Below are 19158 nucleotides of genomic sequence, written 5' to 3'. Positions count from 1 at the left end.
TTCAGACAATCTTAAAAAGATCTCTAATGATCTAAACCTAACCCAGCTGGTGTCATCGCCCAATACATTAGTGACCATTGCCCAGTTGTTTGTGTTAGAGATGTGAGAATACAAACATCTTAGCCTCATGTCATCACAAAGAGGAACTTAAAAACTTCAGTAAACAGGTTTTTACGTATCTTTATTTTAGTGACCTTGATTGTATTTTAGCCAGTGGAGGCTGCTAAGGGGAGAACAGCACATAATAATGGCCGGAATGGAGCAAATCGAATGGCATTAAACACCTGGAAACCATGTGTTATTTTTTATTTTGTAGGGGGTAGATCAGCTTTAATATTGCAGATAGATTGTAACTTCAATCAATGTAATAGTCTGCATCACTTCCAATCCCCCATATGTTTTGTTCTCTCGCAAACACACACACATACAGTGGGGAGAACAAGTATTTGATACACTGCCGATTTTGCAGGTTTTCCTACTTAAAAAGCATGTAGAGGTCTGTCATTTTTATCATAGGTACACTTCAACTGTGAGAGACAGAATCTAAAACAAAAATCCAGAAAATCACATTGTATGATTATTAAGTAATTAATTTGCATTTTATTGCTTGACATAAGTATTTGATCACCTACCAACCAGTAAATATTCCGGCCTTCACAGACCTGTTAGTTTTTCTTTAAGAAGCCCTCCTGTTCTCCACTCATTACCTGTATTAACTGCACCTGTTTGAACTCGTTACCTGTATAAAAGACACCTGTCCACACACTCAATCAAACAGACTCCAACCTCTCCACAATGGCCAAGACCAGAGAGCTGTGTAAAGACATCAGGGATAAAATTGTAGACCTGCACAATGCTGGGATGGGCTACAGGACAATAGGCAAGCAGCTTGGTGAGAAGGCAACAACTGTTGGCGCAATTATTAGAAAATGGAAGAAGTTCAAGATGACAGTCAATCACACTCGGTCTGGGGCTCCATGCAAGATCTCACCTCGTGGGGCATCAATGATCATGAGGAAGGTGAGGGATCAGCCCAGAACTACACGGCAGGACCTGGTCAATGACCTGAAGAGAGCTGGGACCACAGTCTCAAAGAAAACCATCAGTAACACACTACGCCGTCATGGATTAAAATCCTGCAGCGCATGCAAGACCCCCTACTCAAGCCAGCGCATGTCCAGGCCCGTCTGAAGTTTGCCAATGACCATCTGGATGATCCAGAGGAGGAATGGGAGAAGGTCATGTGGTCTGATGAGACAAAAATAGAGCTTTTTGGTCTAAACTCCACTCGCTGTGTTTGGAGGAAGAAGAAGGATGAGTACAACCCTAGGAACACCATCCCAACCATGAAGCATGGAGGTGGAAACATCATTCTTTGGGGATGCTTTTCTGCAAAGGGGACAGGACAACTTAACCGTATTGAGGGGAGGATGGATGGGACCATGTATCGCGAGATCTTGGCCAACAACCTTCCCTCAGTAAGAGCATTGAAGATGGGTCGTGGCTGGGTCTTCCAGCATGACAACGACCCAAAACACACAGCCAGGGCAACTAAGGAGTGGCTCCGTAAGAAGCATCTCAAGGTCCTGGAGTGGCCTAGCCAGTCTCCAGACCTGAACCCAATAGAAAATCTTTGGAGGGAGCTGAAAGTCCATATTGCCCAGCGACAGCCCTGAAACCTGAAGGATCTGGAGAAGGTCTGTATGGAGGAGTGGGCCAAAATCCCTGCTACAGTGTGTGCAAACCTGGTCAAGACCTACAGGAAACGTATGATCTGTCACGGTTTCGGCCGAGGCTGCCTCTCTTCCTTGTTCGGGCAGGCTTCGGCGTTCGTTGTCTCCGGAATACTAGCTGCCACCGTTGCATGTTTCTATGTTCGTTTGCTTTTGTCTGTTTGTTGTGACACCTGTTCTCGTTTAGTGTAATTAGTGTCCTATAAGTTTCTCGTTGTGATTGTCTAGTGTTGTGTGTGATTGATTTATTTCTGTCGTGTGTTTTGCTTGTAGAATTACTTATTCGCTCGGTTGAGCTTTACTCCACTGTGTTGGAGCGTTTTACGCACCTGTGTAGTGCGCCTTTTGTTTTGTCGCCTACGTGCGTAGTTTTGCCTTCGGGCAAGTTTGTTCGATTTTTCCTTGTTGGAAATTGCACTAAAGTCTTTTGGACTATACTTCGGTGTCCTGCGCTTGATTCCACCACTACACCCACCTACAGCATTACTGACAAAATCACACACCTTTCAGGAATGGAATCAGCAGGAGCCGCAGCAGCGCAGGCGACGCTGGAGGACAGGGTCCATGAACAGAGTGACCAGATCCTGCAGATGGGGTCCGCACTGCAGGAGGTGATCACCACCATCCGAGGCTGGGGGACTCCTCCACCGCCATCCTCTCTGCCAGCACCATCGGCAAGTCAGTCCATTCCCGCTCCGGAACCCAGAGGAGTTCGACTCTCGCTCCCGAGGGCCTACGATGGGACCGCGGCCGGGTGTCAGGGATTCCTTCTCCAGGTGGAGCTTTACCTGGCCACCGTGCACCCGGTGCCCTCGGGACATGAGAGCGTGTCCGCCCTGATCTCCTGCCTTTCCGGGAAGGCGTTGGAATGGGCCAACGCAGAGTGGAGGAGGATCGACGCGAACACCATCACCTACGACGAGTTCTCCCGCCGCTTCAGGGCGGTGTTTGACCATCCCCGGAGGGGAAGCGGCGGGGGAGCGTCTGGTCTTCCTCCGGCAGGGGAAGAGGAGTGCCCAGGAGTTCGCCTTAGAATTCCGTACTCTAGCGGCGGATGCAGGGTGGAATGATCGGGCTCTCATCGATCACTACAGATGTAGTCTACGCGAGGACGTCCGTCGGGAGCTGGCCTGTAGGGACACCAGCCTCTCGTTCGACCAGTTGGTCGACATGTCCATCAGGCTGGATAACCTGCTAGCTACCCGCGGACATTCCGAGGGGGTCCGTCCATTTCACCCTCCAGCGCCTCCGAGCCGTGCCCCATGGAGCTCGGGGGCGCTGGCGCTAGAGAGAGGAGGGGTCGGCTTACGAGGGGGTCCATCTCCTGCACCAACTGTGGTCGGGGAGGACACACCGCGGCTAGGTGCTGGGGATGGCCTCCTAGGGGAGAGGACGACAGGTCCCGCACTGGGGAGTCCTTCCAGGTGAGTAGGCGCCCCACTCACCCAGAGCTCTCTGTTGCACATTTCTGTATACCTGTGCGTTTTCCACAGGTAGCACCTCATTCCCAGCATAAGGCACTGGTAGATTCAGGCGCGGCTGGGAATTTTGTTGATAATAAGTTTTGTTTAGCCTTAGGGATTCCCCTTCTCCCTGTTGATGTCCCTTTCCCCGTTCATGCCCTAGATAGCCGTCCGTTGGGTGCGGGCTTGATCAGGGAGGTCACTGCGCCACTTAGGATGTGTGCGCAGGGGGGTCATCAGGAGATGATTCAGCTATTTCTGATCGACTCGCCTGCGTATCCGGTGGTGCTGGGCATGCCCTGGTTGAGTACCCATAACCCATCTATTTCGTGGCAGGAGAGGGCTCTGATGGAGTGGTCTGCCCAGTGTGTGGGTCGATGTTTGGGCGTTTCCGTAGGGGCTACCTCGGTGGAGAGTCCAAACCAGGTGCCCGTATTGCACGTTCCCCCTGAGTATGGGGATTTGGCTATTGCGTTTAGTAAGTTGAGGGCGACGCAGTTGCCGCCCCATAGGCAGGGGAGATTGTGCGATAGACCTCCAGGCAGGGAGCTGCGCTCCCACGGAGCCATGTGTATCCTCTGTCTCAGGAGGAGAAGAAAGCTATGGAGACTTACATAGACGAATCTCTGAGACAAGGATACATACGGCCTTCCACTTCCCCTGCGTCCCTCGAGTTTCTTTTTGTGAAGAAAAAGGATGGTGATTTACGCCCGTGCATCGATTACCGTGGTCTCAATCAGATCACGGTGAAGTACAGTTATCCACTCCCGCTGATTGCGACCATGACTGAGTCATTGCATGGGGCGCGTTTCTTCACTAAATTAGATCTCAGGAGCGCGTACAACTTGGTGCGCATCAGGGAGGGCGATGAATGGAAGACAGCCTTTAGTACCACCTCGGGCCATTACGAGTATCTTGTCATGCCATACGGGTTGATGAACGCTCCGTCAGTTTTCCAATCATTCGTGGATGAGATCTTCAGGGACATGCAGGGGCAGGGGGTGGTTGTGTACATAGATGACATTCTCGTGTACTCGCCTACCCGAGTCGAGCATGTGGCCCTGGTGCGCAGAGTGTTGCGGAGGCTGGTGGAGCACGACCTGTATGTTAAGGCAGAGAAGTGTCTGTTTTTCCAGGAGTCGGTCTCCTTTTTGGGGTATCAGTTGTCTGCGTCAGGGGTGAAGATGGAGGTAGACCGGGTGTCAGCCGTGGCGTAATTGGCAAACACCAACCACTGTGAAGGAGGTGCAGCAGTTTTTTGGGGTTTGCGAATTACTACCGGAGGTTTATCCGGGGTTTTGGACAGGTGGCAGCTCCCATCACGTCTCTTTTGAAGGGGGTCCGGTGCGTCTGCAGTGGTCTGCTGAGGCGGACAGGGCGTTTGGGAGGCTGAAGGACCTGTTTACCTCGGCCCCGGTGCTGGCGCATCCGGATCCCTCTTTGCCATTTCAGGTAGAGGTGGACGCGTCAGAGGCCGGTATAGGAGCTGTGCTTTCACAACGGTCAGGCGCGCCACCTAAACTCCGCCCCTGTGCTTTTTATTCCAAGAAGCTCAGTCCGGCGGTGCGAAACTATGACGTAGGGGACAGGGAGCTGTTAGCCGTGGTACAGGCCCTAAAGGTGTGGAGGCACTGGCTTGAGGGGGCTCAACACCCTTTCCTCATTTTGACGGACCACCGTAACCTGGAGTACATCCGGGCAGCGAGGAGGCTGAACCCTCGCCAGGCAAGATGGAATATGTTTTTGACCCGGTTTACATTTAAGATCACGTACATCCCTGGGTCACAGAACGGTAAGGCAGATGCACTGTCTCGGCGGTATGACACAGAGGAGAGGTCCGTGGAGCCCACTCCCATACTGCCGGAGTCGTGTCTGGTGGCACCGGTAGTGTGGGAGGTCGATGCTGAGCTCGAGCGGGCGTTACGCACCGACCCTAGTCCACCGCAATGCCCGGAGGGTCGGAAGTACGTTCCGCTCGAGGTTCGGGATCGATTGATCTATTGGGCTCACACGTCACCCTCCTCTGGAAACCCTGGTATCAGCCGGACAGTGCACTGTCTTAGTGCCAAGTACTGGTGGCCCACGTTGGCAAGGGATGTGAGGGTTTATGTTTCCTCCTGCTCGGTGTGCGCCCAGTGTAAGGCGCCTAGACATCTGCCTAGGGGTAAGTTACTACCCCTGCCCGTTCCACAACGACCATGGTCTCACCTCTCGGTGGATTTCCTTACTGACCTTCCTCCTTCACAGGGGAATACCACTATACTGGTCGTTGTGGACCGGTTTTCTAAGGCCTGTCGTTTGCTCCCCATGCCGGGCCTTCCTACTGCCCTGCAAACTGCCGAAGCACTATTCACCCATGTGTTCCGGCACTACAGGGTACCCGAGGATATTGTGTCTGATCGAGGTCCCCAATTTACCTCCAGGGTGAGCCTCACCTCGGGTTACCACCCGGAGAGTAATGGGCAGGTGGAACGCGTGAACCAGGATGTGGGTAGGTTTCTTAGAACATACTGCCAGGACCGGCCAGAGGAGTGGGCAAGGTACGTTCCCTGGGCCGAGATGGCCCAGAATTCCCTACGCCATTCCTCCACTAACCTAACCCCTTTCCAATGTGTGTTAGGTTACCAGCCGGTTCTGGCACCTTGGCAGCAGAGCCAGATCGAGGCTCCTGCGGTGGATGAGTGGGCGCGGCGCTCGGAGGAGACATGGAACGCTGCACACGTCCACCTGCAGCGGGCCCTCCGTCGTCATAAGGCGAGCGCCGATCTCCACCGCAGTGAGGGACCGGTGTACGCACCTGGTGATCGAGTCTGGCTCTCTACCAGAAACCTGCCCCTCCGCCTGCCCTGTCGGAAACTGGGTCGGCGGTTTGTAGGGCCATTTAAAGTCCTGAGAAGGTTGAACGAGGTGTGTTACAAATTACAACTACCTGTTGAATATAAAAGTATTAACCCCTCGTTCCATGTGTCTCTTCTCAGGCCGGTGGTAGCTGGCCCACTCCAAGAAAGTGAGATCAGGGAGACTCCTCCGCCCCCCATTGGACATCGAGGGGCACCGGCGTACTCCGTGAGGTCCATCTTGGATTCGAGACGTCGGATGGGGGGTCTCCAATATCTAGTGGAGTGGGAGGGGTACGGTCCGGAGGAACGGTACTGGGTGCCGAGGAGAGACATTTTGGACCCGTCTCTCCTGACGGAATTCCATCGTGGGCACCCGACGCACCCTGCTCCGCGTCCTCCTGGTCGTCACCGAGGCCGGAGTCGGCGCACGTCTGGAGCCGCGCGTCAAGGGGGGGGTACTGTCACGGTTTCGGCCGAGGCTGCCTCTCTTCCTTGTTCGGGCAGGCTTCGGCGTTCGTTGTCTCCGGAATACTAGCTGCCACCGTTGCATGTTTCTATGTTCGTTTGCTTTTGTCTGTTTGTTGTGACACCTGTTCTCGTTTAGTGTAATTAGTGTCCTATAAGTTTCTCGTTGTGATTGTCTAGTGTTGTGTGTGATTGATTTATTTCTGTCGTGTGTTTTGCTTGTAGAATTACTTATTCGCTCGGTTGAGCTTTACTCCACTGTGTTGGAGCGTTTTACGCACCTGTGTAGTGCGCCTTTTGTTTTGTCGCCTACGTGCGTAGTTTCGCCTTCGGGCAAGTTTGTTCGATTTTTCCTTGTTGGAAATTGCACTAAAGTCTTTTGGACTATACTTCGGTGTCCTGCGCTTGATTCCACCACTACACCCACCTACAGCATTACTGACATGATCTCTGTAATTTAAAATAAAGGTTTCTGTACCAAATATTAAATTCTGCTTTTGTGATGTATCAAATACTTATGTCATGCAATAAAATGCAAATGAATTACTTAAAAATCATACAATGTGATTTTCTGGATTTTTGTTTTAGATTCCATCTCTCACAGTTGAAGTGTACCTATGATAAAAATTACAGACCTCTACATGTTATGTAAGTAGGAAAACCTGCAAAATCGGCAGTGTATCAAATACTTGTTCTCCCCACTGTATATATATATATATATATATATATATATATATATATCATACATATACTTTAAAAAATATATATTTCCCTTTATTACTTTCCAACCTCACCACCCCTTCCGTAATTGGAGTAAACTAGTGAACAACAATGCTTAGGCCTCTACTTCCAGCTTATACATACTATATAAATTTTATGGACATAGTCAATTTTACAGTAATTCTATTTTGTTTGTTTTTACTCCTGAACTTCCTCTACCCTCAACCTCTATGATCATTTTCATGATGCCCAAGCTAGACCTACTCAGGGTTTTCTAAAGCTAGCCAGCTTCAGTTAGCTTCACATTCCGTGGTTTCCATGGCGCAGTGTGGTCACCTAGGCAGAGGGCTACTGTACATGTTGCAAATATTTGTATAATTCATACATTTATGGCATTTTTCCCTGCAAACTTTTTGTTTTAACAATTAATATAGCTAATTAATATCATTAGAATCCACCACAGAGTTTCTAGACTGATGCTGGCAAGTAATTTGTTTGCTTGGCAAGCTAGCTAATGTCAGCTGGCTAGCTGGTAATTGTTTTGATTTGAATGCCAGCCGTGTGAAAATGTATGCACTCACTAACTGTAAGTCGCTCTGGATAAGAGCGTCTATTAAATGACTAAAATGTAAATGTAAATGTAATGTCCATCCGGTTTGCTTCAATATGCCATATCTTTCTAACTGTGCTCTTTCACAAAAGCTCTCAACATATAACCTATATATTTATTATGGACACAGTACCCTTACATTATTAGTTATCTTGCTGTTATTAGTTGTTATTAGTTCTTATAGTCCCATCCTTCAACTATCTCTTAACACCATCCATATTGGATTTCTATTTGACATACAGTGGGGAGAACAAGTATTTGATACACTGCCGATTTTGCAGGTTTTCCTACTTACAAAGCATGTAGAGGTCTGTAATTTTTTATCATAGGTACACTTCAACTGTGAGAGACGGAATCTAAAACAAAAATCCAGAAAATCACATTGTATGATTTTTAAGTAATTAATTTGCATTTTTTTGCATGACATAAGTATTTGATACATCAGACAAGCAGAACTTAATATTTGGTACAGAAACCTTTATTTGCAATTACAGAGATCATATTTTCCTGTAGGTCTTGACCAGGTTTGCACACACTGCAGCAGGGATTTTAGCACACTCCTCCATACAGACCTTCTCAAGATCCTTCAGGTTTCGGGGCTGTCACTGGGCAATACGGACTTTCAGCTCCCTCCAAAGATTTTCTATTGGGTTCAGGTCTGGAGACTGGCTAGACCACTCCAGGACCTTGAGATGCTTCTTACGGAGCCACTCCTTAGTTGCCCGGGCTGTGTGTTTCGGGTCGTTGTCATGCTGGAAGACCCAGCCACAACCCATCTTCAATGCTCTTACTGAGGGAAGGAGGTTTTTGGCCAAGATCTCGCAAATCATGGCTCCATCCATCCTCCCCTCAATAAGGTGCAGTCGTCCTGTCCCCTTTGCAGAAAAGCATCCCCAAAGAATGATGTTTCCACCTCCATGCTTCACGGTTGGGATAGTGTTCTTGGGGTTGTACTCATCCTTCTTCTTCCTCCAAACACAGCGAGTGGAGTTTAGACCAAAAAGCTCTATTTTTTTATCATCAGACCACATGACCTTCTCCCATTCCTCCTCTGGATCATCCAGATGGTCATTGGCAAACTTCAGACGGGCCTGGACATGCGCTGGCTTGAGTAGGGGGTCTTGCATGCGCTGCAGGATTTTAATCCATGACGGCGTAGTGTGTTACTGATGGTTTTCTTTGAGACTGTGGTCCCAGCTCTCTTCAGGTCATTGACCAGGTCCTGCCGTGTAGTTCTGGGCTGATCCCTCACCTTCCTCATGATCATTGATGCCCCACGAGGTGAGATCTTGCATGGAGCCCCAGACCGAGTGTGATTGAACTTCTTCCATTTTCTAATAATTGCGCCAACAGTTGTTGCCTTCTCACCAAGCTGCTTGCCTATTGTCCTGTAGCCCATCCCAGCATTGTGCAGGTCTACAATTTTATCCCTGATGTCTTTACACAGCTCTCTGGTCTTGGCCATTGTGGAGAGGTTGGAGTCTGTTTGATTGAGTATGTGGACAGGTGTCTTTTATACAGGTAACGAGTTCAAACAGGTGCAGTTAATACAGGTAATGAGTGGAGAACAGGAGGGCTTCTTAAAGAAAAACTAACAGGTCTGTGAAGGCCGGAATTTTTACTGGTTGGTAGGTGATCAAATACTTATGTCAAGCAATAAAATGCAAATTAATTACTTAAAAATCATACAATGTGATTTTCTGGATTTTTGTTTTAAATTCTGTCTCTCAGAGTTGAATTGTACCTATGATAAAAATTAGACCTCTACATGCTTTGTAAGTAGGAAAACCTGCAAAATCGGCAGTGTATGAAATACTTGTTCTCCCCACTGTATATTTTTCAACTGAACTGTGATGTTTTATATTTTCATTATTTCTACAGATTGTAAATTGAAAATATAAATTTTTGCTAAAAGTATTATTATATTATTGATCGATTGACTATGACTTTTCAGATCACCCAGTAATGCTCTCTGCAGGGTTAGCTCCAGGTAAATGTTGCAATCCTTTAGCCATTCCTGAACCTGTGTCCAAAAACAAGTTACAAATGGACAGCACCAAAACAAATGATCTAATGATTCTGTGTCTTCGCAGCAAAATCTGCAGAGCTGGTAAGATTGTATCCCCCATATCAATAACATTCTATTGGTAGCAAGAATTTTATATAATAATTTAAATTGAGAAATTCAAAGTTTTGATTCCGGCGTCGTTTTGCCTATCAGTTCATAAACACTATGCCATGGGATCGGTACGTCAAAAATCTCTTCCCAACTATTTTGCAATCTATATATGATGGCTGTCAATCCTTTGGTCCTTAAATGAAACTGGTATACTTATTTATTTATCACAGTTTTCTTTAACCAATTATGTTCTTTAATACAAGGCAGACAGACAAGTTCCTTACTTTTTCCACCTTCCACTTTCCTCTTCGATTTTAGCGGTAATGCTGCAATTATTTGGTTGTAATTTTGGGTAGAGCAGACATTTCCATATATTTTTGTTAGCTGCATGTGGAGACATAACTCCACCAGTCCTACCGATGATATCATTTACGAAGATTATACCTTTTTAAAACATTTTGTCAAAAAAAAAGTTTTTTTTATAAATTAGTATATTTGAGTTTAACCACAATATTTGTTGCATTATTTGTTCTGTCGTTTCTGGAGGATTAAATTGAAATTGAAATTGCAACCAACTTTTTTATGGCTTGTTTTAGAAATAGTGATATTTGGGAGAGGTTGTATTCTGAATAAAGGGAAAAAGGCCATCCTTGAACATTGGGTGAGACAATCTTACTAATTTACTAGAGAACCAGTTCGGATTTAAGTATAACTTTTGTATGACTTAAGCTTTTAGTGATAGGTCTAATGCTTTAATATTTAATAATTTCTGTCCTCCGAATTCATATTCATTATATAAATATGCCCGTTTAATTTTGAATGGCTTGCCGTTCCAAATAAAATGGATTTTTTTTTCTCATATAATTTATAAAACTGTTCGCTAGGTGTAGGCAAGACCATAAGCAAATAGGTAAACTGGGATAATACTAAAGAGTTAATCAGGGTGATTTCTCCACAAATTGACAGGTATTTACCTTTCCATGGTAGTAAGATCTTATCTATTTTTGCTAACTTTTTATTAAAATGTATTGGAGTGAGATCATTTATTTCATTTGGGATATGCATTCCGAGTATATCCACATCACCATCAGACCATTTTATTGGTAAACTACACGGTAATGTAAAAATTGTAATTTTTTGTGATCCAATACATAATAGAGTACATTTATCATAATTTGGTTGTAATCTAGAGAGGTTAGAAAATGTATCTAGATCCTCTATGAGGCTGTGGAGGGATTAAAGTTGTGGATTTAAAAGAAAACATGAATCATCAGCGTACAATTACACCTTTGTTTTTAAGCCCTGGATTTCTAATCCCTAGATATTATTGTTGGATCTGATTTTAATAGCTAACATCTTGATGGCCATAATAAAAAGACATGCCGATAGTGGACAACCTTGTTTCACTCCTCTTGACAGTTTAAAACTTTCTGAGAAATAGCCATTATTTACTATTTTACACCTAGGGTTACTATACATGATTTAACCCATTTTATAAGATATTCTCCAAAATTGAAATGCTCCAGGCATTTATATAAAAACCCCAGTCGTACTTTATCCATTGCCTTTTCGAAGTCTGCTATGAATAGCAGGCCTGGTTTCCCAGATTTTTCATAGTGTTCTATTGTTTCCAGTACTTGCCTTATATTATCTCCAATGTATGTGAAAAACCTGCCTGATTAGAATGAATAATGTCCGACAATACCTTTTTTATTCTATGAGCTATACGTTTTTCTATAATTTTTGCATCACAACACTGAAGTGCAAGGGGCCTCCAATTTTTTAAATGGACTGGATCTTTATATTTTCCACTTGTATCCTGTTTCAGTAATAATGAAATCAGCCCTCCAGGACCGGAATTGAAGAACCCTGCCCTACGGTAATGGCCGGTTTTGACATAGCCTGGGATCGAACCCGGGTCTGTAGTGACACCTCAAGCACTGTGATGCAGTGCCTTAGACCGCTGCGCCACTCGGGAGGCCCATCATTGAGGCATTTAATCCCCATTATTTCTTCTGTCTATCTTTTTGAAATAACTTCTAAGCCTATTCACAATGATATTGGGCTGGATGCTGATAAGTGAAACTTGCTGAATTATCAGATATATTATAGTGAAAGCTTTTGTTTTAGGCTATTTACAGTCCTGGATGCTTAAATAGTGAAAAGAGCAGGTCCTAGTATCGACCCCTGCGGAACACCTTTGTGTATTTCAAGAAATTCGGACTTAACCCCATCAACTATGATGGCCTGAGTTATGTCACTAAAATAATAATGAAACCATGAGCAGGCGTCAGAGGTCAGACCTAGCGAGGACAACTTATTCAATAAAATAGCATAATCAACAGTATCAAAAAGTTTTGACAGGTCCACAAACAAAGCAGAACATTTCATTTTAGTATCTAAAGCATGTCAAGATCATTAACAACTAAAGTGGTTGCTGTAATAGTGCTATGCCCAGGCCTAAACCCTGATTGGTTTATATTCAAAATACATTTATCAGAAAAAAAATGCAAAGTTGTACATTTACCAAGGATTCAAGAATCTTAGCTAGACAAGGAAGCCTTGAAATGGGGCGAAAATGATTGAGATCACTACTATCCACATCCTTATGGAGTGGCAGCACAATATCTGATTTCCATACTTTTGAAATATCTCCTGATAACAATGTTAAAGAAAAAATCTGGGTTATTGAGCCAACAATGATGGGCGCTGCACACTTAAGCAGACCGGGATCCAATTGGTCAGGCCCTATGGATTTCTTGTTGTCTATTGCTAGCAAAGCATGCAGGACTTATTTTTCTGTAAATACCAGGAAATGTAACAGTGAAGAGCCTCCTTTTATTTTATCCCTAGTTATTTTTCTCCTTCACCCTTTTCGCTCTAGCCTATGGCCGTCTGAGTGCAGCTGTGAGTAATTGTGTTTACAGATGGCATATGTGCGACCTGTGCGGGTACAGAGACAGAAAGAGAGAGAGGAGGAAAGAGAGAGCGTGAAATAAAGAGAGTCTCCCTGTTTCCCCTCCCTGTAGCCCACAATCCTCTCTGATGACTAGGGACAGCCTTGACATTTGGGCCGGGGATTCTCTCTCTCTCTGTTACAGTGGCTGTGTGTGTCTGATATGCAGGTTGAGGTTTATTGTCATGAATCTTGCCCTGGAGGCAGAACTGAGCGATGTCCAGCTGCAAAGTCAAAATTGGCTATATCGTAAAAATTCATGAAAACAAAAATACGCTTTTAAGGTTAGGGTTAGACAGTGTGGTTAAGGTTAGGGTTAGGTTTAAAATCAGAATTTATGTCTTTGTCATTGTGCCAGCTAGTGAGAACTCTGCAGAGCTGCCTCCAGGGTAAGATTCATGACAATAAATTCCAACATGCATCTGATACACACACACTTTCTGCAGCCTGTACCATCTCTCTCTCTCTCTCTCTCTCTCTCTCTCTCTCTCTCTCTCTCTCTCTCTCTCTCTCTCTCTCTCTCTCTCTCTCTCTCTCTCTCTCTCTCTCTCTCTCTCTCTCTCTCTCTCTCTCTCTCTCTCTCATCTATAGCTATATATATATAGCTGCAAGGCATGCTCATTTTAATAATCATCATGTCAGTCATTTACTGTTGATTGGAGTATTATCCACTATATGCCTTGTCAGAGGTCTTTGTGCTGGAGGCCTCTACTTATCGTCTATCTACTAATGTCATGTCTAGACATACTCTCATTGCTTTTATATGTTTGTGTGTGTTCAATCCTCAGGTCCATATGTGCACAGTAGATGGACTCTAGGGTAGAGGGTCCACTTCAGAGAGGATTAATTGATGAGGAGGAGGGGGGGAAAGAGGAAGAGGGGGGGAAACGCCACCTGGTCTTACCGCTCTCCGGGTGCTCCATCTCTCCGATACTGCCGTCCGGGGTGGTCCTCTCGTAGTGGTCCTTAGGCAGGGCCAGCGGCCCGATACGGGGCCCCATTGACGATTTGGAGCTGGGGGTCTCAGACTCCTCCAATCCGCTGTCGTAGTAGCTGTGCTGGGAGGGGTCCTGCAGGTCTTGAGCCTGATTGGCTGTGGAGAAGGTCACTCGGCGGTGGGGAAGCTGTGATAGGAGGAGAGCAAAAAGAAGGGATATGGTAGGTCGGTTGCACTCCGTTATTTTCATGCGTGGTCCCTCTCTAACGTGTGTGTGTGTGTGTGTGTGTGTGTGTGTGTGTGTGTGTGTGTGTGTGTGTGTGTGTGTGTGTGTGTGTGTGTGTGTGTGTGTGTGTGTGTGTGTGTGTGTGTGTGTGTGTGTGTGTGTGTGTGTGTGTGTGTGTGTGTGTGTGTGTGTGTGTGTGTGAAGGGGGGATATGAGGGGGAAAGCAGCTGTCTGAGTTGTGTGTTTTTGATGACAAATGGACAAAAGTTGCTGTTGACGCATATCCCACGGTAGTTATTGATGTCAAATTTGTCTCCACTTTTGTTGATTGGGGTGATTAGTCCTTGGTTCCAAATATTGGGGAAGATGCCAGAGCTAAGGATGATGTTAAAGAGTTTAAGTATAGCCAATTGGAATTAGTGGTCTGTATATTTTATCATTTCATTGAGGATACCATCAACACCACAGGCCTTTTTGGGTTGGAGGGTTTGTATTTTGTCCTGTAGTTCATTCAATGTAATTGGATAATTCAGTGGGTTCTGGTAGTCTTTAATAGTTGATTCTAAGATTTGCATTTGATCATGTATATTTTTTTGTTGTTGGTTCTTTGTTATAGGGCCAAAAAGATTGGAGAATTGGTTTACCCATACATCTCCATTTTGGATAGATAGCTCTTCGTGTTGTTTTTTGTTTTTGTTTTTTTTAATTATTTTTTTTATTCTGGGGGTAGATCAGCTTAATATTGCAGATAGATTGTAACTTCTATCAATGTAATTGTCTGCATCACTTCCAATCCCCCATGTTTTTTATATATATACTCCCCTTTATTACTTTTCAACCCTGCCATCCTTTCCCTACTTGGGGTAAATTAGTGAACAACAATGCTCAGGCCTCTACTTCCAGCCTATACTTACTATCTACACCTTATGGACACTATTCTATTTTATTTGTTTTTGCTACTGAACTTCTTCTACTCTCAACCTCTCCGATCATTTTCATGATGTCCATCCGGTTTGCTTCTATATGCCATATATTTCTAACTGTGCTCTTTCCCAAAAGCTCCCAACATACAACCTATATACTTATTATGGACACAGTATGCTTACATTATTAGTTATCTTGTTATTATTTGTTGTTATTTGTTATTAGTCCCATCCTTCAACTCCATTCAATACCTCCCATCTATCTCTTAACACCATCCATATAGGATTTCTATTTGCCATATATATTTCAACCGTACTGTGATGTTTTACAAAAGTTCTGAACCTTTCTATTCTCATTGCTTCTCATTGATTGGGAATTAAAAATAAACATTTTTGCTAAAAGCATTATTATATTATTGATCGATTGACTGTGACTTTTAAGATCACCCAGTAATGCTATCTGCAAGGTTAGCTCCAGGTAAATATTGCAATCCTTTAGCCATTCCTGGACCTGTGTCCAAAAACAAGCTACAAATGGACAGAACCAAAGCAAATGATCTAATGATTCTGTCTCTTCACAGCAAAATCTGCAGAGCTGGGAAGATTGTATCCCCCATATAAATAACATTCTATTGGTAGCAAGAATTTTATATAATAATTTAAATTTAAATTTATGAATCTGGTGTCGTTTTGTGTGTCAGTTCATAAACACTATGCCATGGGATCGGTACGTCAAAAATCTCTGTTTGTTTAGTGGTTAGAGTCTATGGATTCTTCAATTACATTAAGCTGATTTCTAACAGCTGTTCCTTCTTTTTCCGTAGTGTATTTCTGTATTGTTTTAGTTATTCACCATAGTGAAGGCGTAGGCTCAGGTTTTATGGGTCTCTATGTTTTTGGTTGGATTGGTTTCTCAATTTCTTTCTTAGGTTTTTGCATTCTTCATGAAACCATTTGTCATTATTGTTACTTTTCTTTGGTTTTCTGTTAGAGATTTTTAGATTTGATAGGGAAGCTGAGAGGTCAAATATACTGTTTAGGTTTTCTACTGCCAAGTTTACAGTGGAACGTTTTGTCAAGGAAGTTGTCTAAAAGGGATTGAATTTGGTGTTGCCAAATTGTTTTTTGGTAGGTTTCGACATTACTTTCATTCCTTCTATAGCGTTTCTTAATATTATTCAATTTCTTTGGCTTTGATGCCTCATGATTGAGTATTGCTGTTCAAGTAGACTGTGATTTTGCTGTGGCCTAATAGGAGTGTCAGTGGGCTGATTGTGAACGCTCTGAGAGACTCTGGGTTGAGGTCAGTGATAAAGCAGTCTACAGTACTACTGCCAAGAGATGAGTTATAGGTGTACCTACCATAGGAGTCCCCTCGAAGCCTACCATTGACTATGTACATACCCAGCGTGCGACAGAGCTGCAGGAGTTGTGACCCATTTTTGTTGGTTATGTTGTCGTAGTTGTGCCTAACGACACATATGAGGGAGGGAATGCTGTCACCTCCAGGTAGATGTTTGTCCCCCTGTGTGCTGAGGGTGTCAGGTTCTTGTTCAGTTCTGGCATTTAGGTCGCCACAGACTAGTACAATGTCCCTGGGTCTGGAAATGATTGATTTCCCCCTCCAAGTATGGGGATTCTAGTGGGGGGATATACAGTGGGGGAAAAAAGTATTTAGTCAGCCACCAATTGTGCAAGTTCTCCCACTTAAAAAGATGATAGAGGACTGTAATTTTCATCATAGGTACACGTCAACTATGACAGACAAAATGAGAAAAAAAAATCCAGAAAATCACATTGTAGGATTTTTTATGAATTTATTTGCAAATTATGGTTGAAAATAAGTATTTGGTCCATAACAAAAGTTTCTCAATACTTTTTTATATACCCTTTGTTGGCAACGACACAGGTCAAACGTTTTCTGTAAGTCTTCACAAGGTTTTCACACACTGTTGCTGGTATTTTGGCCAATTCCTCCATGCAGATCTCTTCTAGAGCAGTGATGTTTTGGGGCTGTCGCTGGGCAACACGGACTTTCAACTCCCTCCAAAGATTTTCTATGGGGTTGAGATCTGGAGACTGGCTAGGCCACTCCAGGACCTTGAAATGCTTCTTACGAAGCCACTCCTTCGTTGCCCGGGCGGTGTGTTTGGGATCATTGTCATGCTTAAAGACCCAGCCACGTTTCATCTTCAATGCCCTTGCTGATGGAAGGAGGTTTTCACTCAAAATCTCACGATACATGGCCCCATTCATTATTTCCTTTACACGTATCAGTCGTCCTGGTCCCTTTGCAGAAAAACAGCCCCAAAGCATGATATTTCCACCCCCATGCTTCACAGTAGGTATGGTGTTCTTTGGATGCAACTCAGCATTCTTTGTCCTCCAAACACGACAATTTGAGTTTTTACCAAAAAATTCTATTTTGGTTTCATCTGACCATATGACATTCTCCAAATCCTCTTCTGGATCATCCAAATGCACTCTAGCAAACTTCAGACGGGCCTGGACATGTACTGGTTTAAGCAGGGGGACACGTCTGGCACTGCAGGATTTGAGTCCCTGGCGGCATAGTGTGTTACTGATGGTAGGCTTTGTTACTTTGGTCCCAGCTCTCTGCAGGTCATTCACTAGGTCCCCCCGTATGGTTCTGGGATTTTTGCTCACCGTTCTTGTGATCATTTTGACCCCACGGGGTGAGATCTTGCGTGGAGCCCCAGATCGAGGGAGATTGTCAGTGGTCTTGTATGTCTTCCATTTCCTAATAATTGTTCCCACAGTTGATTTCTTCAAACCAAGCTGCTTACCTATTGCAGATTCAGTCTTCCCAGCCTGGTGCAGGTCTACAATTTTGTTTCTGGTGTCCTTTGACAGCTCTTTGGTCTTGGCCATAGTGGAGTTTGGAGTGTGACTGTTTGAGGTTGTGGACAGGTGTCTTTTATACTGATAACAAGTTCAAACAGGTGCCATTAATACAGGTAACGAGTGGAGGACAGAGGAGCCTCTTAAAGAAGAAGTTACAGGTCTGTGAGAGCCAGAAATCTTGCTTGTTTGTAGGTGACCAAATACTTATTTTCCACCATAATTTGCAAATAAATTATTAAAAAATCCTACAATGTGATTTTTTGGATTTTTTTTTTCTTAACTTGTCTGACATAGTTGACGTGTACCTATGATGAAAATTACAGGCCTCTCTCATCTTTTTATGTGGGAGAACTTGCACAATTGGTGGCTGACTAAATACTTTTTTCCCCCACTGAAGTTAGCACATAGGAGGAAATGTTTCTCTGTTGAGATAATTTCCTTTAGCATTTCTAGCCAAATGTAAAATGTTCCTGTTTTGATTGATTTAATAGAGTGAGTTTGATCTGCTCTATACCAAATTAGCATACCACCTGAGTCCCTTCCCTATTTCAGACCTGGTAGTTTGGTGGATGGGACTATCAGCTCTCTGTAACCTAAAGGGCAACCTGTGGGTCCGTCTCCTCTATACCATGTTTCTTTTAGGATGACAATGTCTATATTTTCAATTTATTTTGTAAAGTCCAGGTTCCTGCTCTTTAGGCCAAAGGCAGATGACCTCAGGCCTTGGATATTCCAGGATGAAATAATGAAGGCTTTGTGTTCCATTAAGTGTCTAATGTTGTTGGTCGTGTGGCTTGGCCTCTCTCTCTCTCTCTCTCTCTCTCTCTCTCTCTCTCTCTCTCTCTCTCTCTCTCTCTCTCTCTCTCTCTCTCTCATCATCTCTCCATCTCTAGCAGGTTGTCTTTTTTTGTTCGCATCTGTTTTTTAGTGGCAGCATTCCTTCTGCATTCCTGTACCCTGGGAAGGTGAATAATGTGTGTGTGTGTGTTAGAACCTAAAAAACAGTGACCCAGGAGAGTCTTATTGACAGTAAATCTACCCTGTGGCTGGCAGGACAAACAGCCATAACTCTGACACACACTTAACCAAGCATTTAACTCCTGCAGTGTACACACACATGCAGGGGGGCACGTAATACACAAACACAACCACACACAATAATAACAACCATAAACAGACAACGGACTTGGAATGATTCTAAATTATTATATTAATTAGACACACATATTATATTGACATTATACTGCACGTGTATCGCTCTCTTGCACACACACACACACACACACCTCCCTCAGTCCACC

The 19158-nt window shown here is 44.4% G+C and overlaps 1 protein-coding gene across 2 annotated transcripts in view; it reads right to left on the bottom strand.

The window, feature by feature from the left end:
* Positions 1-19158, bottom strand: part of LOC121534708 (protocadherin-1-like) — a 395998-nt gene that overhangs the window by 90445 nt on the left and 286395 nt on the right. For both annotated transcript variants that reach the window (XM_041841294.2, XM_041841301.2), the window contains one exon: positions 13811-14030. In XM_041841294.2, the coding sequence (XP_041697228.2) occupies positions 13811-14030 (220 nt within the window). The remainder of the gene's footprint in view (positions 1-13810; positions 14031-19158) is intronic.

Source organism: Coregonus clupeaformis, chromosome 33 (assembly GCF_020615455.1).
Source record: "Coregonus clupeaformis isolate EN_2021a chromosome 33, ASM2061545v1, whole genome shotgun sequence".
NCBI classification, from domain to species: Eukaryota; Metazoa; Chordata; class Actinopteri; order Salmoniformes; family Salmonidae; genus Coregonus; species Coregonus clupeaformis.
The sequence above is the reverse complement of the archived record's forward strand: the minus strand, read 5'-3'. Positions and strand labels throughout refer to the sequence as shown.